At 44.0% G+C, this 26,525-nt stretch overlaps 1 protein-coding gene across 1 annotated transcript in view; it reads left to right on the forward strand.

The window, feature by feature from the left end:
• The window catches only part of LOC115172913 (MAM domain-containing glycosylphosphatidylinositol anchor protein 2), a 207,437-nt gene that overhangs the window by 111,105 nt on the left and 69,807 nt on the right, over positions 1-26,525 (forward strand). The window contains exons 7-8 of the mRNA XM_029730776.1: positions 6,283-6,612; positions 9,527-9,820. Coding sequence (XP_029586636.1) covers positions 6,283-6,612; positions 9,527-9,820 — 624 coding nt within the window. The remainder of the gene's footprint in view (positions 1-6,282; positions 6,613-9,526; positions 9,821-26,525) is intronic.

Genomic DNA, 26,525 nt, shown 5'->3' on the forward strand with positions numbered 1-26,525 from the left:
ATTTCTAAGTCACCCCAAACTTTTGAACTGTAGTGTATGTTGTGAATTCCCTTTTTTAAAGCCGTGCCTGCCACTCCCTGTGTCACACACATTATCTCTCCCAATGAATGAATTGTGTAACCCTGCCATTCCATCTCTCCTATACTCATACCTGATGAGCACAGAGTACACTACAGGCGCTTCAGTGGCAGGAAAGAAAGCACTGTGGGACCGTGATTACCATTTGGAGAGATAGACACGCTGTTTCTGATGCTCTCTCCTCTGATCTCCCCGCCACCCATCCCTTCTCCTCTGCTCTTCTTCTCCTCCCCTTTTCTCCCCTCCTGTCCTCTCCTTTCCCCTGCTCTGTTCTGCTCTCTTTTCTGCCTTCTCCTTCTCCCATAATCTCTCTCCTCCTCTCCCCCTTCCTTTCCCCTCCTCCCTCTTCCGCTCCCTTCCTTCCTCTTCCTCTCCCTTCCTTCTCCTTTTTCTTCCCTCCTCCCTCTTCCTCTCCCCTCCGCCCTCTTCCTCTCCCCTCCTCCCTCTTCCTCTCCCCTCCTCCCTCTTCCTCTCCCATCCTCCCTCTCCCCTCCGCCCTCTCCCCTCCTCCCTCTTCCCCCCTCCTCTACTCTGCTCTCTCTTCCTCTCCTCTTCTCTCTCCCCTAGAGAACTTCTGCAGCTGGCCCCGTCAGCCCATCAGTGTCCACTGGGCCCCGTCTTCACTCTAGGGTCCTGGGCCAGCTATAGCTCCACTCTCACCCACATCCCTCATTTACAAGTCATTAAAGGAAATAGGATGCGAGCCAAATAAATGATTTAGGAACAAATTTGATGAAGATCTGATTAACATGTTGGTTTACATGCAGGAAAGCAAATGTAACTGAGCACCGAAGTGACACCATTAGGTGGAGGCTGTATAAATAATACCTTCTCTGCCCCCCCCCCCACACACACACACACACACTCCGGTAAAAACGCAGCAGTGTCTCAGGCGGATCACTGCTTGCAGGGGGTCAGCTTGACTCACCTTTCGTTGGAGAATTTGCAACTTAATCAATAGCGTAATTGAGCCTGAATGGCTGGAGTCTCCTTGCATGAGCACATAAAGCCTCTGAGGTGATTGGGAATCTAATGCCCTCGCATGAATACAGCCATCACTAAAAGAGCTTTTATATTACTTCTTATGAGATGGCATGAAACGAGGTTAGACGGTAATCTTCACACAGACAGTCTAGGAAAGTAACTTGTGAGGCAGAGAGTCAAGTTACGGCAAGTCCTAGGTTTCTTTTAATTTGGTAATCTCAACAGGGCTGTTTATCCTGACAATAAACTAACTCTAGCTAGGCTAGGGGTTAGGATTAGGGTTAAGACTAAGGGTTAAGGTCAGGAGTTAGGTTAAAGGGTTAAGGTTAGGGGAAGGGTTAGCTAAAAGGGTTACGGTTAGGGAAAGGGTTAGCTAACATTCTAAGTAGTTGCAAAGTAGCTAAAATGTAGTAACTATTGCTAATTAGATAAAATGCTGAAGTTGTCCGTGATGAGATTCGAACACGCAACCTTTGGGTTGCTAGACGTTCACGTTATACGCCGACCAACTACCCTCCTTTCATCCTTAAGTAACCATCTGTCTTCTGTAACCATACAGAACATAACTTATCATACTCATTTGTGTGTCCCGGATTTACGTGTACTATGTTACGTCTAGTCTATGAGACCAGGCTGAGTTATCGTTACTTATTGTGTATTTATTCCTGTTGTTATTATTATTATTATTTTTTTTTTTTCTCTCTGCATTGTTGGGAAGGGCCCATAAGAAAGCTTTTCACTGTTAGTCTACACCTGTTGTTTTCTCTCTCTCTGCATTGTTGGGAAGGGCCCATAAGAAAGCTTTTCACTGTTAGTCTACACCTGTTGTTTTCTCTCTCTCTGTATTGATGGGAAGGGCCCATAAGAAAGCTTTTCACTGTTAGTCTACACCTGTTGTTTTCTCTCTCTCTGTATTGATGGGAAGGGCCCATAGGAAAGCTTTTCACTGTTAGTCTACACCTGTTGTTTTCTCTCTCTCTGTATTGTTGGGAAGGGCCCATAGGAAAGCTTTTCACTGTTAGTCTACACCTGTCATTTATGAAGCATGTGACAAATTTAATTTCATTTAGTGTGAAATATCCGTAATTTTTGTTCTTCCATGTTAGTAAAACGGCTTACGTAACTATCGGAGCACGAGGTGGATTCCATTACTTACAAATGTAAATATCATGGAATGCAGCTGGCTGATTCACATCATGACCCCATCTTTAGTTACTCAGTACTACAGTAACCATACTGTATGAGTGAGTGACTTCACATTCATCATTCACTAGCTTGATCCCATGGTACTGTGGTTGGCTTGAAGTCAGTGTCTTGGAGGCATTTACTTTTCATCTTGATTAATAGTGACAACAATACGATGTTTCACTCACGCACTCGCCTGGGCTATTTTTAGGTGCTGGGTAGTTAGCAACTCTTTGTGATGCCAAGAGGAGAGATTTCTGTTGTGGTTTATGTTTTATGTCATAGGTATTGTTTTCATAGTGTGGGAACAGATATTTTTATATTGGACGTGGGTTGGGTTGACATTTCACTGCAATTATGGCTGTTGCCTTTTAAGGTGCATGCTCAAACATTTGAATTCAAACTGAAGGTACAAATATTTGACTGCTGATTCATAGTATTAGATGCCAAACAGGTTGTAAGTGTAAAGGGGAAAGAGAGATCCCGGCTAAATCTGATATTTATTTACATTACGATATCAGTTTTTTATTTACATTACTATAAACTGGTATATTTAAAATATTTTTGCAACTTTATGCTTTTAGTGTCCTGCAAAGATGCATTTGAACTCTGATGTAAATGGAAAATATATGTTTATGGAAAACACTGTGGTAAAAAAATGTAATGAACCGCTTGTCATGAAACATGTACTGCTGTCCTTAGGGAAAAATGAGAGACAGTTAAAATGAACCTCAAGTCTTTTGTTCATTCAAGCCCAACTGAAATGTAACCTGTCTTGGAGTATCTGGGACTTTGGCTTATTTCTTTTTTTTGTTGCTCCTACTATTATTAGCTGTCGATAATAAATTTGTCCTTGGTTTGTTTTGAGAATGTCACCTAACCTGGAAAAACTCTGGGACCTATTTATAGTAGACAATGACTTACACCCACTCTTTTTTTGGGGGGGGGGGGTCACTAAAGGGAGACTTGTCTTTGGATCTGTCATGACGTTGCCCTCTTTGAGTACAGGGAGCACAGTTGACCCCCTCCCCCTTGCACCATCCCCCTACCTACCTCTCCCTACCCAGGCCCTGTGAAGGCGGTCGTAAAATTCTAGAGGAGAATGTCCTGACGCATGGCCCAGTTGAGACAGAGAGGGGTTTCATAGAGAGACAAAGGAAATTCTTCCAACTCACAGAATTGGGGAACCGAACGACATTTATGTTCTGTAAAGTGGTTGTTCCACTGGATATCTTAAGGTGAATGCACCAATTTGTAAGTCGCTCTGGATAAGAGCGTCTGCTAAATGACTTAAATGTAAATGTAAATGTTCTGGAGAAGGTATAAAAGATCGGTGAAGAATCCAGCTACGAACTGGTCCGCTTGGTACAATTTTGTGATACTCAGAAGAGACAATAGTGCCATATTACCATAATACTGTTTATACAATAGCCTCAGCTATGGGACTTGCATCTAAATGGTTGTATAAAATGTATTAATAAGGATAAAGCTATTTGGAATACGTTGAGATGCTATGTACTGATGTTAATGTGATAGAATTGTATTTCTGTACCAAGCGAGACCTGGCGTCATGTGACGGGCTGTTCTATGTTCAATTATAAAACCCCCACCCTGATTTACTTTCTGGAGACCAGGCCTCCACTCCATGACGAGTTGGCCAATAGGTTTGACCATCCAATTCCTCTACTGAAAGTTAACTACACCACGTGGTTAACTTTTAGACTATCGATACCGACAGAATAAGAACAAGTCTTTGATATGAATTATTAGTCTGCAGCTAAGTACTCGTTATCATCGAACGCGAAGACCGACGAAACATCCATCCTATAACGACATTAAGGAATGTCGCTTTGAAAGATCCATTCTAACCGAGAGAGAGAGAGAGAGAGAGAGAGAACTCTCCAACAGAACGACCTTTCCAACGAAGATCGACGACACACTGAGCGTAAATATATATATTGATTGCAATTGTTTCCGAATGAGTGAGCGTTCGTGTGCAAAGGATTAGCATATCAATTGTTAATATATATCAACTCTGTAGTGTCTTCTCAGCTGACCTTTATGACCCTTTGTTTTAACAAGACACCAGCCATGCCTGTTTCGCCCACTAGGGCACATTACTCTACCAATTCTTTGTGACGATAATTACTGTTTGTATTCTTTCTGTGTCTTTGGGCACCATTAAACTGAAGACATGTTTATCAATTAACTCCCTGTAATTATTATCACGCGATTAAACTGATTAATCGTTTAACTGTAATTAACTAGGAGATCGGGGCACCAAGGAAAATATTCAGATTACAAAGTTATAATTTTCCTAATATAACTTTCCTATATTATAACATTATATATTATATTCTATTATAGTATAGGCCGATTATCTTCTGGTTTAAATGGTGTATTTTACCTCGCGTCCAGTCTCATTCCAAACGTCGTAAATTGTTGTATCTGCACGAATCCAGTCTTTACTAAGAGTCATCCATACATCAATTGTCTTAAAATAATTTATTTACTAAACTAAGTAATTCACAGAAAGCATACAAACAGTAATTATCGTCACAAAGAATTGGTAGAGTAATGTGCCCTAGTGGTCTAAACAGGTGTGGCTGGTGTCTTGTTAAACAAAGGGTCATAAAATGTTCAGCTGAGGAGGTACACAGAGTTCATTAATATTAACAATTGACATGCTAATCAATTGCACATGAAAGCTCACTCATTCGGGTCCAATTGCAATCAATATATATATTTACGCTCAGTGTGTCGTCGGGATCCTTGTTGAAGAGTCGTTCTGTTGGAGAGTTCTCTCTCTCTCTCTCTCTCTCGGTTAGAATGGATCTTTCAAAGCGACATTCATTAATGTCGTCATAGAATGGATGTTTCGTTGGTCTTCGCGTTCAATTATATAAATTCTAGCTGCAGACTATTAATTAATATCAAAGACTTGTTCTTATTCTGTCGGTATCAATAGTCTAAAAGTTAACCACGTGGTATAGTTCACTTTCAGTAGAGGAATTGTATGGTAAAACCTATTGGCCAACTCGCAATGGAGTGGAGGCCTGGTCTGAAGAAAGTAGCTCAGGGTATAGTTTTATAGTGAACATGTCACATGACGCCTGGTCCTGTCTGTGTCCCTGGGGGCGTGCCGATGACTGAGTTAAGCTTGGTACAGAAATATAATTCTATCACATTAACATCAGTACATAGCATCTCAATGTATTACACATAGCTTTATCCTTATTAATACATTCTATACAACCATGTGGATGCAAGTCTCATCGCTGAGGCTATTATATAAACAGTTTTATGGTAATATGGCTATATTGTCTCTTCTGAGTATCACAAAATTGTACCAAGCGGACCAGTTCGTAGCTGGATTCTTCACCAATCTTTCATACCTTCTCCAGAACACAAATGTCGCTTGGCTCCCCAATTCTGTGAGTTGGAAGAATTTCCTGTGTCTCTCTATGGGCCATGTGGCAAGAGATTCTCCTGGAATTAGGTTGGGGGATGGTGCAAGGGGGAGGGGGTCAACTGTCCTCCCTGTACTCAGAGGCCAACGTCATGATAGTATTGTATGTATTGTTGTATAATATATTATATTTTGATGGGGATAAAACAAACAAACTCTGGGCCCCAATTATTAGCATTAGCACTGATGTCACAATCTCGCTCTCTTTCTCCCCCCCCTCTCTCTCTCTCTTTCTCCCCCCCCTCTCTCTTTCTCCCCCCCCCCCTCTCTCTCTCTCTCTCTCTCTCTCTCTTTCTTCCCCCCTCTCTCGCTCTCTCTCTCTTTCTCCCCCCTCTCTCTCTACTTCTTCTCCTCCCCCCTCTCTCTCTCTCTCTCTTTCTCCCCCTCTCTCTCTCTCTCTCTTCATCTCCCCTCTCCTCTCATCTTTCTCTCCCCTCTCCTCTCTTCCGTCCTTCTTGTTTCTCCCCCCTCCTCTTCTCCTCTCTCAATCTCATCTCCCCCTCTCTCTCTCTCTCTCTTTCCTCCCCCCCCTCTCTCTCTCTTTCCCTCTCTCCCTCCCTCTGCAGGGCTAAAGAAGGGGCGGTTCTGGATCACGCCCGACCCGTACCACAACGACGACAACATCCAGATTGGCCGTGAGGTTAAGATCTCCTGCCAGGTAGAGGCCACGCCCCCTGAGGAGCTTCTGTTCAGCTGGCTGAAGAACGGACGGCCGCTGCGCAGCTCAGAGCGCATGGTCATCACCCACACTGACCCGGAAGTCCAGCCAGGCACCACCAACCTGGACATCATCGACCTCAAGTTCACCGACTTCGGCACCTACACCTGTGTGGCAGTGCTGAAGAACGGCGGCATCCCCGAGATCAGCATCGACGTCAATATCTCTTCGACCACAGGTGAGCAACGGACTCTACTCTACTATTGTCCTTCTCGTCGTTGTTATAGCTGTGTGGAGTAACCTCTTTAACTACACAGAGCTAGGCAGGCTTTGTCACAAGTCTAAGTAGCATAAAGTAGGTACAGGAAGTCATTACATTTACAGGAAGTTATTACAGGAAGGCATAGTTTAAAGGTCATAGGTTACAGGGATATGGAAAGTCATCAAGATCTTTCAGTGGTTATGAAGGATGAGATGATGGACTCACCTACCCCTCTTCATATTCAGTACACTACATAACAGTACAGTACAGTACAGTATGTGTACTTTGATAGTATGTGTACTTTGATAGGAAGGATGGTACAGCAGAAGGATTGAGTTTCCAGTGAAGTCTGCATTCTAATGTGAATGTTTTCGGGCCAGATTGTTATTGGGATCGGTCCATTCAACCAGGCCTAAATCAGTCACTAATTGATGTGGATGTGCGGCTAATGTTTGTGGCGCGTTCCTACTTCCAAACCTAATGATTATTCACAGCCTGCTAGTAGAGGGTCACCTGTGTTATTTTCTCCTAATTAGCTCCTTCCTCTGTATGTTGTCTTTAGTTTGTTGGCGTCCGAACTGATGCGAAAGATATTTAGGTGTGTTTTTTTCGGATAATACGTTTGTAAAGCTGGAGCGGAACATCAAATGTTTGATGATGGGCGTCCATTGGCATGATTATCCTCGTGTGGGAGGGAGGATTGGTAAATTGACAATGAAATGGAAGGGAGAACTTACAAACATGAAGGTGCTGGCCATTAGAATCATTGTGAGTAGCTACAACGCATAAACAATTCAAACCCAGAAATACTGTAGTTGAGTCTATTTGCAGTGGGGAGCCTTTGGAGGATATGCTCATGTGAGTCAACCTGGAAATGCATACATACATACATACATGCATGCACGCACACACACACACACACACACACACACACACACACACACACACACACACACACACACACACACACACACACACACACACACACACACACACACACACACACACACACACACACACACACACACACACTTCCCTCCCTGGCACAGGTCTCAGCTGGTGTGTGTTCTTTTATTCCTTCCTTCTCTCTCTCTCTCTCTCTCTCTCTCTCTCTCTCTCCTTCCCTCTCCCTCTCCTTCTCTCTCTCTGTCTCTCCTTCCATCTCCTTCTCTCTCTCTCTCCTTCCCTCTCCCTCTCCTTCCCTCTCTCCCTCCTCTCTCTCCTCCTTCTCTCTCTCTCTCTGTCTCTCCTTCCCTCTCCCTCTCCTTCCCTCTCTCCCTCCTCTCTCTCCTCCTCCTCTCTCTCTCCTTCCATCTCCTTCTCCTTCACTCTCTCCCTCCTCTCTTTCCTTCCTTCTCTCCCTCCTCTCTCTCCTTCCCTCCTCTCTCCTTCCCTCCTCTCTCTCCCTCCTCTCTCCTTCCCTCTCTCTCTCTCCTTCTCTCTCTCCTTCCTTCCCTCTCTCTTTCCCTCTCTCTCTCCTCTCTCTCCTTCCCTCTCTCTCTCCTCCCCTCTCTCTCCTTCCCTCTCTCCCTCCTCTCTCTCCTTCCCTCTCTCCCTCCTCTCTCTCCTTCCCTCTCTCTCTCCTTCTCTCTCTCCTTCCCTCACTCTCCTCCCCTCTCTCTCCTCTCCTCTCTCCTTCCATCTCTCTCTTCCCCCTTCTCCCCTCTCTCCTTCCCTCTCTTTCCTTCCCTCTCTCCCTCCTCTCTCTCCTTCCCTCTCTCTCTCCTTCTCTCTCTCCTTCCCTCTCGCTCTCCTCTCTCCTTCCCTCTCTCTCCTCCCCCTCTCCTCCTCTCTCTCCTTCCCTCTCTCTCTTCTTCCCTCTCTCTCCTTCCCTCTCTCTCGCCTCCCCCCTCTCCTCCTCTCTCTCCTTCCCTCTCTCTCTCCTCCCCCTCTCCTCCTCTATCTCCTTCCCTCTCTCTCTTCCCTCTCTCTCTCCTCCCCCCTCTCCTCCTCTCTCTCCTTCTCTCTCTCTCTCCTTCCCTCTCTCTCCTCCCCCTCTCCTCCTCTCTCTCCTTCCCTCTCTCTCTCCTTCCTTCTTATCTAGCCGTCTTGAGTGGTTAATCACATTCCCATTTTTAGGCCCTGTGTTTTGCCTTTATTGTCACGACCAGTATATTATATCCAATGGAGCAGAGTAGCAACCTCCAACATGCATTACTAAAATCCATTTGGGCTAAGAGCAAAGTAAAGCCCGTCCGGAATGATTGGACTAGGTTGGGATGATGGTATATGCCTTTGGCAGAGAACCGCTGTGGTTGAGAGGAGGTGAAAGCTCAGGGGGGGATAGCTACCCCTCCAAATGCGCCAAATGAATGACCTGGCAATGCCCAGGAGACCTGTCTCTTCGCCTCTCTGCTCCGTGTTCGCTCACTCTACTACATATTTGTAGCTATTTTCTATTCATAGCTTTTTCTTTTTGTGTAGCATCAGACGATACATTTAAACAAGGATGCCAGAGTCAAAGCACTGTTTGGGGTGGGGGGGGACAAGGAGGTGGTGCTGAGGGTTGGATGGTCAGAATGCACAGCGCTCCCATCCTCCCACAGGGTGGTTGTGATGAAGAAAGTCTGACTCCTACTCATACTGTCTATCAACCCCTGATCTTGGCTGGAGAACTACAGGGTGTGCAGGCTTTGGTTCTTGCCCACCAGATTCAGCTAATCAAGGTCTAGGTGATTCATTGATTAGTTGAATCAGGTGTTAACGCTGGGTTGAAATAAAACCTAGCTCTCCTTTATCAGAGTTTGATAACCACTGCCACAAAGTAAAGTTACGTAAAGTAACATCACGTTAAATATCATATGATGAAGTAACATCCTGTACAATAACATCCCGTAAAAGTAACATCCCTGAAAGTAATGTAAAGTTTCTCTCTCCCTTTCTCTCCCAGTCCCCCCGGAATTAACGGTGCCGCGGGACAAATCCCCCTTGGTGGTCCAGGAGGGTGACACGGTGGAGCTCCAGTGCCTGGTCTCCGGCAAGCCTAAGCCCATCATCCTCTGGTCGAGGGCCGACAAAGAGGTGCCCATGCCCGACGGCGGCCTTCAGACAGAGAGCTACGACGGCGCACTGCGCATCGTTAATGTGTCCCGCGAGATGACGGGAACCTACCGCTGCGCCACCAGCCAGTACAACGGCTTCAACGTCAAGCCCCGGGAAGCACTGGTGGAGCTCACCGTGCAGTGTGAGTATTCTGGATGTACAGTGTTTTTACAGTACACTTGTGAGAAATGCAATTGAACCACAGTTGGTTTATGTTGGTGCCGTGACCCAGATAGGTCTCTGTGAGCCAGATGGAGCTCACTGTGCAGTGTGAGTATTCTGGATGTACAGTGTTTTTACAGTACACTTCTGAGAAATGCAATTGAACCACAGTTGGTTTATGTTGGTGCCGTGACCCAGATAGGTCTCTGTGAGCCAGATGGAGCTCATCATGCAGTGTGAGTACTGGATGGATGTACTGTGTTTTTGGACCACCATCCACTCCTTATAAATACAATGGCTTCAAATTACGGTTGGTTACATTGGTGTCGTGACCTGGATACGTCTCTGTAAGGAGGAGGGGGTCAGGAAAGGTGGGTAAACTGTGCAATATTCAAAATGATATATTTAAATTGTGACTTGCAATCCGATCTGCACTCATCAGGAGTAGACTATACACTGGAGTGCACATATGTTTTAAGGGGTTTAAGTTAGATGTGTGGGGGGGTCACCTATGTTGCTATGGTATTTAATGTTCTAGACATACTGTAGAGTAACATGCGGCTGTAGATGAAGGAAAATCGTAAGATCCAACACGTCGCATCGGCTAATCATTAAAGGGTCTGAATTACATTTCTCCAGGTGGAAAGGTTAATGTAACCTAATCAATTCCCTATTGTATGTTCCACGTTCAAATAAACGGTTCAACACAACTTTAACTCAGTCACTAAAAATGTTCTGGAAAAGGGTTGTGTGTCAGTGTTAACGACCATTAGCGGCCTACACTTTAGAGAACCGAGAGGCGTTTTGTAATCGCACAATCCATTACGTTTATTGATCTGGTTGAACAGACAGTGGTGTCCATAATTATTGGCACCCTTGATAAAGATGAGTAATAAAAAATATATATAGAAATACTGAACAATATTGTATAATTATTTATTTTTTTTACTTATATTTTATACTGCTCAGAGAAAGAGATTTTGTTTTAACAAATCATTTTTAAAAAAAAACTCAAAAAGATAGAGGTCAAAATAATTGACAACCCTGTTTTCAGTACTCCAGCACCCTACCGTTGGGACGATAACAACCCTGTTTTCAGTACTCCAGCACCCTACCGTTGGGAGGATAACAACCCTGTTTTCAGTACTCCAGCACCCTACCGTTGGGAGGATAACAACCCTGTTTTCAGTACTCCAGCACCCTACCGTTGGGAGGATAACAGCCCTGTTTTCAGTACTCCAGCACCCTACCGTTGGGAGGATAACAACCCTGAGCCTTTTTCTAACATGTTTTATCAGTTTGGAGAACACATTGGGAGGGACCTTTAGACCATTGTTCCATACAGAATTTTTCCAGATCCTTGATATCATGCAATTGCGCTTATGGACTGCCCTCTTCAATTCAAACCACATGTTTTTAATGGGGTTTAAGTCCGGAGATTGGCCATTGCAAAATGTGGATTTTTGTGGTCAATGAACCTTTTCTTTGTGGATTTGAATGTGTGCTTGCTGTCATCGTCTTGCTGGAAGATCCACTTTGCGGCCAAGTGTCAGCCTCCTGGCAAAGGTGACAAGGTTTTTGGCTAAAATGTCCTGCTACTTGATAAAGTCCATGATGCCATTGGCTCCAGTACCAGTGGAAGTAAAGCAGCCCCATAACGTCAAAAGATGCACCACCATATTCTACAGTCTGTATGAGCTTATTTTCTGCATGTGCTTCCGTTTTTTCCAACAACAAAGAAATATCCAGGGTAATTTGTCCCAAGAGACCACTTTTTTTGGACAAGTTATGTTTTCCAAACTGTTATGTTTACATTAATTCAGATTTTTCCCAGGGATACACAACATCCTGAAATATATGTGGATATCTTTGTTAGATAGAATACTATTTTTTCCCTTGACGTAGTGATGCTGAATGTAAACAAAATGGCTCAACTTTAGCCAAAAACCTGGTTGCCTCTGCCAGGATGCTGAAACTTGGTCACAAGTGAATCTTCCAGCAAGACAATAACCCCAAGCACAATACACAAAGAAATGGTTTATTGACCACAAAAATCAACATTTTGCAATGGCCAATCTCCAGATTTGAACCCCATTACAACCCTGTGTTTTGAATTGAAGAGGGCAGTCCATAAGCGTAGCCGAATGATATCAAGGATCTGAAAAGATTCTCTATATAATTTTCAATGTTTTGAGCATAGAGTATAGTTCAGTATTTTTATTGTATATTTATTATATATAATATTATACACATCCGAGCCCAGGTGTCCCATTTCGCCGACGATCCTCCCGGCTCCGCCCACCAACATCCTATTAAGGAAAACAAGAGCAAATGGAAGGAATTCGGCAGACAGAGTGGGAGGGTCGTCACCCCCCCATAAAACCGGGGACCAACAAGGACCCCAGAACACCATATCAATCACACAAACAAATTGACCCAGCCTGCATCCCAAATTGACCCAGCCTGCGTCCCAAATTCATGAGGGGGGTACGTGTTCACACTTCCACTTGCCCCAGCCAACCTCGTCCTCCCCAGACCTCAGCAACCTTCATTCACAGGAAACAACCTTTAAGAGGAAACAAGAAAACAAGACCAGAAGGGAACAGACAGGAGCGATAGAACAGGACAATACCAAACACAAAACAGTGGTCAATCAGGTGGACATTCAGGAACAGGGCGCACGAGAGAGCGTGTCAGCAACGACATTATCAGTCCCCCGGATATGCCGCACATCGAGATGGAATGCTTGTAAAAATAAACACCACCTCATTATCCTCTGGTTAGGACACATCATGGACCTCAAGAAGGTGAGAGGGATGGTCGGTGGAGACAACTATAGGTGCTACTCCCAACTCAACATACACCTCGACGTGTTGTAGCGCCCATATTTTATTTTATACTGTTATTTTACTAGGTAAGTTGACTGATAACACATTCTCATTTACAGCAACAACCTGGGGAATAGTTTCAGGGGATATGAGGGGGATGAATGAGCCAATTGTAAGCTGGGGATGATTAGATGGCCATGAGGGCCAGATTGGGTATTTAACACCCCTACTCTTACAATAAGTGCAATGGGATCTTTAATGACCTCAGAGAGTCAGGACACCTCCCATCCGAAAGACTGCACCCTACACAGGGCAGTGTCCCCAATCACAGCCCTGGGGCATTGGGATATTTTTTAGACCAGAGGAAAGAGTGCCTCCTACTGGCCCTCCAACACCACTTCCAGCAGCATCTGGTCTCCCATCCAGGGACTTACCAGGACCAACCCTGCTAAGCTTCAGTAGCAAGCCTGCAGTGGGATGCAGGGTGGTATGCTGCTGGCGCAGTGCTAGCGCTTCTTTTTCCGTGACCGAGTAGTTCAACTGATAATAGTTAAACTTTTTGGAAAAGAAACTAACAGGCCTCTCAACACCAGACACTGCACCTGCAGCAAAACTGCACCTGCCCCCACATGACTAGCATCCACCTGCAAGGTAAATGACAAATCCACACGAGGAGCAACCAGCACCGGAGTTGAGGTAAGCAACCTCTTTGCATCTTCAAAAGCCTGTTGACAACGAGAAGACCATACGTAAACAGCCTTAGCTTGTGTAAAGGAATGAATAAGAATATGTACATAAACATATATGGATGAGCGATGGCCGAACGGCATAGGCAAGATGCAGTAGATGGTATAGAGTACAGTATATACATCTGAGATGAGTAATGTAGGGAATGTAAACATTATATAAGAGGCATTGTTTAAAGTGGCTAGTGATACATTTATTACATCCAATTTTTTATTATTAAAGTGGCTAGAGATGAGTCAGTATGTTAGCAGCAGCCACTCAATGTTAGTGATGGCTGTTTAACAGTCTGATGGCCTTGAGATAGAAGCTGTTTTTCAGTCTCTCGGTCCCAGCTTTGATGCACCTGTACTGACCTCACCTTCTGGATGATAGCGGGGTGAACAGGCAGTGGTTCGGGTGGTTGTTGTCCTTGATGATCTTTTTGGCCTTCCTGTGACATTGGGTGGTGTAGGTGTCCTGGAGGGCAGGTAGTTTGCCCCCAGTGATGCGTTGTGCAGACCTCACTACCCTCTGGAGAGCCTTCCGGTTGTGGGCGGAGCAGTTGCCGTACCAGGCGGTGATACAGCCCGACAGGATGCTCTCGATTGTGCATCTGTAGAAATGTGTGAGTGTTTTTGGAGCAAAGCCAAATTTCTTCAGCCTCCTGAGGTTGAAGAGGCGCTGCTGCACCTTCTTCCCCATGCTGTCTGTGTGGGTGGACTTGGGAACAGCTTTCTTGGGAACAGGAACAATGGTGGCCCTCTTGAAGCATGTGGGAACAGCAGACTGGGATAAGGATTGATTGAATATGTCCGTAAACACACCAGCCAGCTGGTCTGTGCATGCTCTGAGGATGCGGCTAGGTTATGTCGGCAGCCTTGCGAGGGTTAACACGTTTAAATGTTTTACTCACGTTGGCTGCAGTGAAGGAGAGCCCGCAGGTTTTGGTAGCGAGCCATGTCGGTAGCACTGTATTGTCCTCAAAGCGAGCAAGAAGTTGTTTAGTTTGTATGGGAGCAAGATATCGTGGTCCGCGACGGGGCTGGTTTTCTTTTTGTAGTCCGTGATTGACTGTAGTCCCTGCCACATACCTCTCATGTCTGAACCGTTGAATTGCGACTCTACTTTGTCCCTATACTGACGCTTTGCTTGTTTGATTGCCTTGCGGAGGGAATAGCTGCACTGTTTGTATTTGGTCATGTTTCCGGTCGCCTTGCCCTGATTAAAAGCAGTCGTTCGAGCTTTCAGTTTTGCGCGAATGCTGCCATCAATCCATGGTTTCTGGTTGGGGAAGGTTTTAATAGTCGCTGTGGGTACGACATCACCGATGCACTTGCTAATAAACTCGCTCACCGAATCAGCGTATTCATCAATGTTATTGTCTGACGCTATGCGGAACATATCCCAGTCCACATGATCGAAGAAATCTTGAAGCGTGGAATCTGATTGGTCGGACAGACCTGAGCACGGGCGTTTCCTGTTTTAGTTTCTGTTTATAGGCTGGGAGCAACAAAATGAAGTCGTGGTCAGATTTTCCAAAAGGAGGGCGGGGGAGGGCTTTGTATGCATCGCGGAGGTTAGAATAACAATGATCCAGGGTTTTGCCAGCCTGGGTTGCGCATTCGATATGCTGATAAAATTTAGGGAGCCTTGTTTTCAGATTAGCCTTGTTAAAATCCCCAGCTACAGTAAGTGCAGCCTCAAGATAAGTGGGTTTCCAGTTTACATAGAGTCCAATGAAGTTCATTCAGGGTTGTCGATGCGTCTGCTTGGGGGTTGATATACACGACTGTGATTATAATCAAATGGAATTCTCTTGGTAGATAATGCGGTCAAAATTTGATTGTAAGGAAATTCTGGGTCAGGTGAACAAAAGGACTTGAGTTCGTGTATGTTGTTATGATCACACCACGTCTCGTTAATCATAAGGCATACACCCCCGCCCTTCTTCTTACCAGAGAGATGTTTGTTTCTGTCGGCGCGATGCGTGAAGAAACCAGGTGGCTATACCGACTCTGATAACGTATCCCGAGTGAGCCATGTTTCCGTGAAACAAATAACGTTACAATCGCTGATGTCTCTCAGGAAGGCAACCCTTGCTCAGATTTCGTCTACCTTGTTGTCAAGAGACTGGACATTGGTGAGTAGTATGCTCAGGAGCGGTGCGCGATGTGCCCGTCTACGGAGCCGTCTCCGTCTGCCGTTGTTTTGGGTCGCCGGCTGGGATCCGATCCATTGTCCTGGGTGGTGGACCAAACAGAGGATCCGCTTCGGGAAAGTCGTATCTCTGGTCGTAATGTTGGTGAGTTGACGTTGGTCTTATGTCCAATAGTTCCTCCCGGCTGTATGTAATAAAACTTAAGATTTCCTGGGTAACAATGTAAGAAATAATACATTAAAAAAACTAAATACAGCATAGTTTCCTAGGAACGCGAAGCGAGGCGGCCATCTCTGTCGGCGCCGGATGCCAACATGCTCTAGCTGTAACAGAAGCAGTTCTTTCTGCTGTTCAAAAAGAAGACTACTAGGACTAACTGATGGAGCGGCCATTGTTATGTTACGGGGAGACGGCGAGTCCTCAGCAGAGGTTGCCCGTCACGACTTCCGCCGAAGTCGGTTCCTCGCCTTGTTCGGGCGGCGGTCGACGTCACCGGCTTTCTAGCCATCGCCGCTCCATTTTTAATGTGTCCATTTGTTTTGTCTTGTTCCCTGCACACCTGTTTTTCATTCCCCAATCACACTACATGTATTTATTCCTCTGTTCCCCCTCATGTCTTTGTGTGAGATTGTTTGTGTGTTACGTGTTTTGTACGCACTAGGCTTGCGTGCGTTTTTTCAGTGTTTTTTCACGAAGCCTGTTTGTATTGTTATACATTTGATGTTTTGTGACTGTTTTGCGCGCTTTAGACTTTGCCTTGTTGCCTGGAGTTTTTTTGGACGCAGCTGCGTCCGTCTGTATATCTCTCCTTCCGAAATAAAGTGTGCGCCTGTTCACAATTCTCTGCTCTCCTGCACCTGACTTCACCACAAGTACGCACACGCCTGACAGAGCCCCAGTGGTAACTTCTAGAATACCACTCTCCATCAGATTGGCCTTCAATATCAACCTAATTGAATTTTAGACATTCTTTAGTACATCATTCTAACAGTTCCTCTGATGGAAAGCAAATGAACTCATCTACATTAGACACTATAGTCACAAGTAAATACAAAAAAAATACTCGCTCTTCCCCTCTGCTGAGCACACCAAACCGGACCACAAGAAAATAAATTACAATCATATTGGGCACCACAGAAGAGAGATGAGATCTATATGGAGCTTCCCCAAAACCTACAGTAACTCAACCCTAGTCTTCATGTGGATTTGCAGTGGGTAATTATGCACTGTAGCCCTCTGGCAAGGGAGGAAAAAAACAACAAAAAACAACAAAAAAACACCCAGCACGCTGGCAGATTCCCCCAAGCCACGGATGTGCCCCCGAGACATCTGCTCAGTCCAGACACCACACAAAATAACCATGCCCAACGTATTCCAAAGTGAAACACGTCGCTAAGCCTAACAGGGGAAAAAGAAAGGCTATAGCTCCAGGTAGCAAGTGTCACTACCCTACCCAAATCTCCCACTGAGGTACACAGCCAACTGTACTCACCTCCTTGGACCGATGTCCCAACAGCGAGTAGAACAAGAGTCTCCAGCCTGGGAAAAGGCTTGGAAACGAACCAATTTACTCTCCAACGCAGCACACAACCAACTATCCACCGCAGTGGCAAGTTTACCAAACAAACAAAGGCCACCAATACTGGGCACCAAACATTACAACTCAAAAAACTGTAACAGAAGATGCAAACAAAGCACCTACAGAGTTCTCAAACAAACTCCATGTTTTCTCCCAAACACAATACATTCAAGAGCCCAGATGTGCCCCCGCTTGTCACGAACCGGCTCAAAGTTCGTAACAAAAAGGGAGACAACGTGGAGATAAGGAATAACAGAATATATTTGTTAACTAAAGTAAACTAAATACAATTAACAATGGTGAGTGTAGTCAGTAATCAGCAGTGTAAGGGAGTGGTTGCATGCATAAATGTGATAATGAGGGCTGTTGAAAGGTGCCAACGCAAATAAACAAAACAGCCACACAAGAAATGCCACAACCAAAATCTATCAGTTTGTCTACATGGACAGAGTCTCAATGAATGGGGAAGAGGTGTATTTATCCTGGGACACACCCGAGCCCAGGTGTGTCCCATTTCGCTGACGACTCTCCCGGCTCCGCCCACCGACATCCTATTAAGGAAAACAAGAGCAAAGAGAAAGAATTCGGCAGACAGAGTGGGAGGAGAGTCACACTTTATTTTTACTATTTTCTAGTAAAAAGATTTTCTAGTGAAGACATCAAAACTATGAAATAACACATGGAATCATGTAGTAACCAAAAAAAGTGTTAAACAAAAATATATTTTAGATTCTTCAAAGTAGCCACCATTTGCCTTGATGACAACCAGGCCTCAGAGAGTCCCCCAGGCAACCAGGCCTCAAAATCCCCCAGAAACAAACTAGAAGGCAGTGGTGTAAAGTACTTAAGTAAAAATACTTGAAAGTACTACTTAAGTGTTTTTTGGGGGTATCTGTACTTTACTTTACTATTCATATTTTTGACAACTTTTACTGTTACTACACTACATTCCTAAAGAAAATAATGTACTTTCTACTCCATACATTTTCCCTGACTCCCAAAAGTACTTGTTACATTTTGAGTGCTTAACAGGACAGGAAAATAGTCTAATTCACATCTACTGCCTCTTATCTGGCAGACTCACTAAACACAAATGCTTTGTTTGTAAATGATGTCTGAGTGTTGGAGTGTGCCCCTGGCTACCTGTAAATTTAAAAAACAAGGAACATTGTGCCTTCTGGTTTGCTTAATATAAGGAATTTGAAATTATTTATACTTTTACTTTTGATACTTAAGTATATTTTAGCAATAACATTTACTTTTGATACTTAAGTATATTTAAAACCAAAATGCGTTTTTTTAAAAACTTTTACTCAAGTAGTATTTTACTGGGTGACTTTCACTTTTACTTGAGTCATTTTCTATTAAGGTATCTATACTTTTACTCAACTATGACAATTGGGTATATTTTCCACCACTGCAAGAAGGAGGCTAGGGGAAAGGAGGGATGAGGGGGAAGGAGAAGTGGGCCCAGAGCCTCATACTTACAGACCTATAGTAGAACCTACACTCTTAGAAAAAAAGGGTTCCAAAAGGGTCCCAACAGGAGAATCCTTTTTGGTTCCAGGTAGAACCCTTTTTACAGAGGTTTCGACATGGAACCCAAAAGGGTTCTACCTGGATCCAAAAATAGTTATTAAAAGGATTCTCCTATGGGGACAGCCGAAGAACCCTTTTTAGGTTCTAGATAGCCAGGTACAGTCAGAACTACAGAAGGACTGGGCCTAAGTGTGTCCTAATGTGGCTAGCTGGATATCTCTACTGTCTCTGTACAGGTAGTTTAGTGCTATTCAATATGTTTGTTCTGTAAATGACGACACAGACAATACCCCCTCTACCAGAGCCACAATACGACTGAATTGAATGTAACACTTACAGTATATATGTAGTTACATCTCTATGGGTGATACTCTAGTCTACCAGATCCACAATGGCTCCACTCATAGTTTGAGTTTCACACTCAAGGGTGATTGTGAACATCATTACGTCTGTGTGTGTGTGTGTGTGTGTGTGTGTGTGTGTGTGTGTGTGTGTGTGTGTGTGTGTGTGTGTGTGTGTGTGTGTGTGTGTGTGTGTGTGTGTGTGTGTGACTCACAGATGTTGTTTGTTGTTGCTAGCCAGTTTAACAGCTCTCCACTCATTATGTAACTCCCATGCAGCCATGTCCTTGAGCACAAGGGCTAAGGTTAATTCACTATAAATACAGCACGCCACTGAATGTGATGTTCCACAGAAGTGTGCCTGCTAGCCGTGGGGTCTGTACATTCTGTAGGGTCGTGCGTACAGCACGAGGATGTACCATGTTCTACAGCAAGCACCAACATTTACTTGCATTTGTAGACCTATTTTTCTGCTCTCTAATGAAACTTCTTTCTGCTCTCTTTCTGCTCTCTAATAAAACCCTCTTTCTGCTCTTTAATAAAACCCTCTTTCTGCTCTCTAATAAAACCCTCTTTCTGCTCTCTAATAAAACCCTCTTTCTGCTCTCTAATAAAATCTCTTTCTGCTCTCTTTCTGCTCTCTAATAAAACCCTCTTTCTGCTCTTTAATAAAACCCTCTTTCTGCTCTCTAATAAAACCTCTTTTTGCTCTCTAATAAAACCCTCTTTCAGCTCTCTAATCAAACCTCTTTCTGCTCTCCAATAAAACCTCTTTCTGCTCTCTAATCAAACCTCTTTCTGCTCTCTAATCAAATCTCTTTCTGCTCTCCAATAAAACCTCTTTCTGCTCCCTAATAAAATATCTTTCTGCTCACTTTCTGCTCTCTAATCAAATCTCTTTCTGCTCTCTAATAAAACCTCTTTCTGCTCTCTAATAAAACCTATTTCTGCTCTAATAAAATCATCTTTCTGTGTTCTAATAAAACTTATTTATGCTCTCTTTTAAAACCTCTTTCTGCTCTCTAATGAAACCTCTTTCTGCGCTCATGAAACTTCTTTATTTTTGTATTTTTTATTTCACCTTTATTTAACCCGGTAGGCTAGTTGAGAACAAGTTCTCATTTACAACTGCAACCTGGCCAAGATAAAGCAAAGCAGTGCGACACAACAAAAACACAGAGTTACACATGGAATAAACAAACGTACAGTCAATAACACAATAGAAAAAAAAGAAAGTCTATATACAGTGTGTGCAAATGGCGTGAGGAGGTAAGGCAATAAATAGGCCATAGTAGCAAAGTAATTACAGTTTAGCAAATGAACACTGTAATGATAAATAGCAGATGGTGATGTGCAAGTAGAAATACTGGTGTGCAAAAGAGCAGAAAAGTGAATAAAAACAATATGGGGATGAGGTAGGTAGATTGGATGGGCTATTTACAGATGGGCTATGTACAGCTGCGCTCTAATGAAACCTCTTTCTGCTCTCTAATAAAACCCTCTTTCTCCTCTTTAATAAAACCCTCTTTCTGCTCTTTAATGAAACCTCTTTCTGCTCTCTAATAAAATCCTCTTTCTGCTCTCCAATAAAACCTCTTTCGGCTCTCTAAAAAAAAACCTCTTTCTGCTCTCTAATAAAACCCTCTTTCTCCTCTTTAATAAAACCCTCTTTCTGCTCTCTAATAAAATCCTCTTTCTGCTCTCCAATAAAACCTCTTTCGGCTCTCTAAAAAAAAAACTCTTTCTGCTCTCTAATAAAACCCTCTTTCTGCTCTCTAATAAAACCCTCTTTCTGCTCTCTAATAAAACCCTCTTTCTGCTCTCTAATAAAACCCTCTTTCTGCTCTCTAATAAAACCTATTTCTGCTCTCTAATAAAAGCCTCTTTCTGCTCTCCAATAAAACCCTCTTTCTGCTCTCCAATAAAACCCTCTTTCTGCTCTCCAATAAAACCTTTTTCTGCGCTCTAATAAAACCTCTTTGAAACACATAAACATTGTCAGAGAGAATCCTGTTCTTGCCATGTCATGGACATGATAAATGAGGACATTCATATTCAAGGGTTGAGGATGGCTTTGTAGCGACCGGCAGTCCTATGTGGAAAATTAATATTCTTTATCAAACGATTTAGTCTTTTTAATCTGTTTATTTTTTTTACTAAATAGCACCAATAGCACTGGGGCTGTGTGTGGCTCTGGTAGAAGTAGTGCACTATATGGCGAATAGGGTGCCATTGGTGAGGAATTCAAATAAAAATGTATTTGTCACATACACATGTTTAGCAGCTGTTTTTGCGGGTGTAGTGAAATGCTTGTGTTTCTAATTCCAACTGTGCAGTAATATCTAACAAGTAATATCTAACAATTTCACAACAATTGTGGTGGCTAATTTCTGCATTACCAAATGAGGAGAGTTACAAACACACCAGTCTGATTTAACTACATCTTTAATAATTAAGATACTTTTGCAAAAGCACTTGACCTTCAATAATGCACTCTCTCGAATGAACCAGGAAGGTCCCAACACAGTGGCTACTGAGATATTTTATAGCAAATATCCACCCCCCTTTGACATGACAAACCACAGACCTTAGTAACAGTTCACAAAGGTTAAGTTTTGTATGACAGATATCCATAAAACACAGCAGACAGTAACTGCTATATCAACAGGGTTCATTATATAGACCAGTGTCTGGTCTCCCTAGAACCGTCCCTCCCGGGTACGGTATAGAACAGAACCATTAGCTCATGTCCTCTGGAATGCTTTTTAGGCGTTCTTATCAAAATACACCATAAATCTCCTCTGTCAGTGCTATCTCATAGAGGTCCATCCTCAGTAAGACACCTCTTGTTCCCACTCCTGGACAAGCTCACTGAGGGGAGTGACCTGCGCACAGACATTGTGGAGACAAATAATTGGTTCCCCATTAATCACGCCATCCCTTCACATGGTTTAAGAATAGGTAAAGACACATTCCCATGAAGACAAGTCTGACCTCTCCCCTCCCTGGGCCCCAAGTGACTGAGCCCCAGCTAAGGGAAACGTGCAACTGAAAGACACCTGAGTCCAAAGGACACTTTCTAATGACAAGTATCTCACATAAGCATATTATACTAATAAAACATCTTAATTATCTATGTTACCCAACTAATTCTGATTCATCCACCACACAAATCTGAAGTAAAGGAATGGAATTAAAAATATATAAATATTTCTTTCATGGTTTGCCAGTCTGTGTTTGTTGCTTTTTTATTTATTTTACATTTTTTATATTTTCAATGATGTGTTCAAATGAGTCCCAGCACTCAAAAATATGTCATCAAAAATGGGACGTTAAAATTGACTGAGTGCCAAAATCCACAGCCAATAATTTCTTTACTTGGCGGCAAAGAAAGTCGAAATGATTAAATTAATTACTATTATTAAATTAATTATTTCATACCTGTACAGCTGTTCAGAACACCAATTAAATGTAGCTGAAGTGATGGAGGATTCAATTGTAAAACATAATATGGTGTTACTGTAGTGATACAAACTGTGCGGGACAGATATCAATAAACCAAATGTTTGTGTCCCCCTTGGCCTCTGGTCTGGAGGCAAAGATCACATCATTTTTTTTCAGCCTGTCCTGTAGGGTAACATCTTCAGCATGTCCTGTAGGGTAACATCTCCACTCTGTCCTGTAGGGTAACATCTCCACTCTGTCCTGTAGGGTAACATCTTCAGCATGTCCTGTAGGGTAACATCTCCACTCTGTCCTGTAGGGTAACATCTCCAGCCTGTCCTGTAGGGTAACATCTTCAGTCTGTCCTGTAGGGTAACATCTTCAGCCTGTCCCATAGGGTAATGTCTTCAGCCTGTCCCATAGAGTAACATCTTCAGTCTGTCCCATAGGGTAACATCTTCAGTCTGTCCCGTAGGGTAACATCTTCAGCCTGTCCTGTAGGGTAACGTCTCCACTCTGTCCTGTAGGGTAACATCTCCACTCTGTCCTGTAGGGTAACATCTTCAGTCTGTCCTGTAGGGTAACATCTTCAGCCTGTCCCATAGGGTAATGTCTTCAGCCTGTCCTGTAGGGTAACATCTTCAGCCTGTCCTGTAGGGTAACATCTTCAGCCTGTCCTGTAGGGTAACATCTTCAGTCTGTCCTGTAGGGTAACATCTTCAGTCTGTCCTGTAGGGTAACATCTTTAGTCTGTCCTGTAGGGTAACATCTTCAGTCTGTCCTGTAGGGTAACATCTTCAGTCTGTCCTGTAGGGTAACATCTTTAGTCTGTCCTGTAGGGTAACATCTTCAGTCTGTCCCGTAGGGTAACATCTTCAGCCTGTCCTGTAGGGTAACATCTTCAGTCTGTCCTGTAGGGTAACGTCTCCACTCTGTCCTGTAGGGTAACATCTCCACTCTGTCCTGTAGGGTAACATCTTCAGCCTGTCCTGTAGGGTAACATCTTCAGCCTGTCCTGTAGGGTAACATCTTCAGTCTGTCCTGTAGGGTAACGTCTCCACTCTGTCCTGTAGGGTAACATCTCCACTCTGTCCTGTAGGGTAACATCTTCAGCCTGTCCTGTAGGGTAACATCTCCACTCTGTCCTGTAGGGTAACATCTTCAGTCTGTCCCGTAGGGTAACATCTTCAGCCTGTCCTGTAGGGTAACATCTTCAGCCTGTCCTGTAGGGTAACATCTTCAGTCTGTCCTGTAGGGTAACATCTTCAGCCTGTCCCGTAGGGTAACATCTCCACTCTGTCCTGTAGGGTAACATCTTCAGTCTGTCCTGTAGGGTAACATCTTCAGCCTGTCCTGTAGGGTAACATCTCCACTCTGTCCTGTAGGGTAACATCTTCAGCCTGTCCTGTAGGGTAACATCTTCAGTCTGTCCTGTAGGGTAACATCTCCAGCGTGTCCATTAGGGTAACATCTTCAGCCTGTCCCGTGGGGTTACGTCTTCAGCAGCCAGCTCTAGGCTGTGTGTTGTTCCCTCCTCCCTAGAAGAGGCACCAGGGCTGTCTGTGTGTTGCATGCATGCCTGTGTGTCTGCTTGCCTGCCTGCGGGTGTGCGTGCCTGTGTTTAGGAGATGCCTGTTAGTGATGACTCATACAACATCTCTCTATATGTGCATGTCATGTATCCTCCATTTCACAAATCCGTCCTCCTCCTATTCCTCCTCTTCCTGCAGAGATTGTGATTACAGGGAAGGGAACTAGGGCAGGGAAGAGAGAAGGGTAGCTAGGAAGATAATCCCTGGCACAGGACTCATTACTGGCTGTAGGTCTGGGCACCCGTGTATGCTACTGGATAATGTGGACTTATATCTGTGACAGCTGAGCAGTCTCTTGCAGCAGAGGTAGCAGAGTTTGCGGGGGATTGAGAGGAGAGATGACAGACGAGAGAGAGAGAGAGATTCACATGAGAGAGAGGGAGATACGAGAGAGAGATACGAGAGAGAGAGATACGAGAGAGAAAGAAAGAGAGATTTCCTTTGGCTTTAAGCCTCCAGATCAGCATTACTCTGTTATATTGGTAATGAAAATAGCTCTCTCTCTCCCTCTTTTCTATTTCTCTCTCTCTCTCCCGCTTCCGCCCCACGTCACACTCTACCCAAAGTGAAGCCATTAAGGCCTGGGGGCCATCTGTTAAGGCAGCCCCTTGTATTTAGCCCTAGCATAAGTGCAAGCGTGTTTTTAATAAATTCCTCTGTCGTAACCGTGTAATCTTTATTACCATTCTGTTCTACATGTCAGGGCCACCGGAGACCAGCTAGTACATGTATTTCAGCAAAGTGCTTTGCCTTGCTTGTATGCTTAGGCTAGCGATGAACGGCTGCAACAATAGCACTCAGTTTTAATTGTGTTTTAATATGCATAGAAGCCATTGTGATGGCTGTTGTTGAAGACATAATAAGACAAAGACCTGGGCTAACTTTGGAAACTTGTAAGAGGATCTCGGTTGACTCCACTGCAACTTCTCAGAAAGCCCCAGAAGGATCTACAGCTCACTTTAAAAGCCTACCTCAGTGAAACGATTGATGTACAATACTGTGCAGCTCTGATTTGGAGACTTCAATTTAGTTCAATGGCACTGTACAATGTCCATCTGAAATATTTCAGGCTTTAGTTCACCAGAAATATCGGAAAGGTATCTAATGATAATAGCCGCAAGACTGATTTCAATGACTTCACACTACATCTATGCCACCATAAAGATAGCCATTGGTCAGTTTCTATGGAAGACCAGGTGTATTAGGAATCATTCAATGATTTTTTTCTGACGAAAACGGGGACCAGCAAACAATGTAGAGAACACAGCCCGAATCACCCAGGTAATTGAAAGCTCTCAGGTAATATACTTGAACCCAGTTAACTCCCGTCTCACCATAACACTATGGGTGCTGCAGCAGCAGCCAGTCTGTCTCCAGACCTTTTCACTTCAAGGGTTAATCGAGTTCATTGGCCAGGCATGTTTCAGCAAAGTGCTGGATCAACAGCCGGGCTCCCGAGCTAGTCGGATCACAGAGGGCCTGGTTGGCTTTGTCGGAGGATCTCAACTTAAATCAGACGGTGAGCTGGCCAAAGGGGGGTACACTCCGCTGACTGGAAAGATCAATGCCCATACGTGTCACCCACCGAGTTTTTGCGGGCAGGAACAGTAACAGGGAAAGGGAGATGACGTAATTTGCTCTGGAGCACTGTTCTTAGGAACAGCACAGCCATTCAGTGTCTGGTTCTTAAATCAGACGTGCCACAGACTGGACAGAAACAGGCTGTTAGCACTGTGATTATTGTGCTTTGCAGACCCAGGTTTCCAGCACACAATGACTGTGTTAGCCCGCCGAGCCAAAGGCCAGTCATTGCAAAGAAATCTTACAATTGTAAGACATTTCTGTTGCAACCTCAGACAACCTTTTCTCAGGAAGCCCAATTCCCCATTCAACCACTGGCGAAATCCCCTCACAATGATCTCAAAGTGTGTTCCTAATACACAATGAAATTGAACACAGACTACCCCTTGCTAATCAGGAAACATTTGGGTATGTTGTGGTAGACTGTCAATACAATTGCTTCACTGGAACCTGGTAAAATGATGTTTGTAGTGTAACTAGCCCCTCAATGTCTCTGAATTCACTGTCAGCATGCAGTCAAAGCTGTAACCACTTGGAGCTAACTAGTGCTCTCAAATCAAATCCAGATGTCGACAGCAGATGGTGTTGCATTCATAACATTGCTAAGTTAGCTAGCATACATTTTGAGAAAACAAGTTATATTAAGTGGCTAGCTAGCATTAGCAACGTTTGGTGGTCAATGAGACCGAGAGCTATCTAACCAGCTGAGCTAGCAAACAGTGTAACAAAAGTATAATTTCAGATTTGAAAAAAATGCTTAATCAACAGCTTTCTGAAATCACAGTAGCTAGTACTCCTGGTGCACTGTTAAATTATTTAACCATATATCTTTAAGAAAATGCTGTTTTGCCATTGATTTAAACGTGAGATTGGCCAAGGGGTTGCTCAACGACAGTT

The sequence above is a fragment of the Salmo trutta genome, chromosome 33 (assembly GCF_901001165.1).
Source record: "Salmo trutta chromosome 33, fSalTru1.1, whole genome shotgun sequence".
Classification (NCBI taxonomy): domain Eukaryota; kingdom Metazoa; phylum Chordata; class Actinopteri; order Salmoniformes; family Salmonidae; genus Salmo; species Salmo trutta.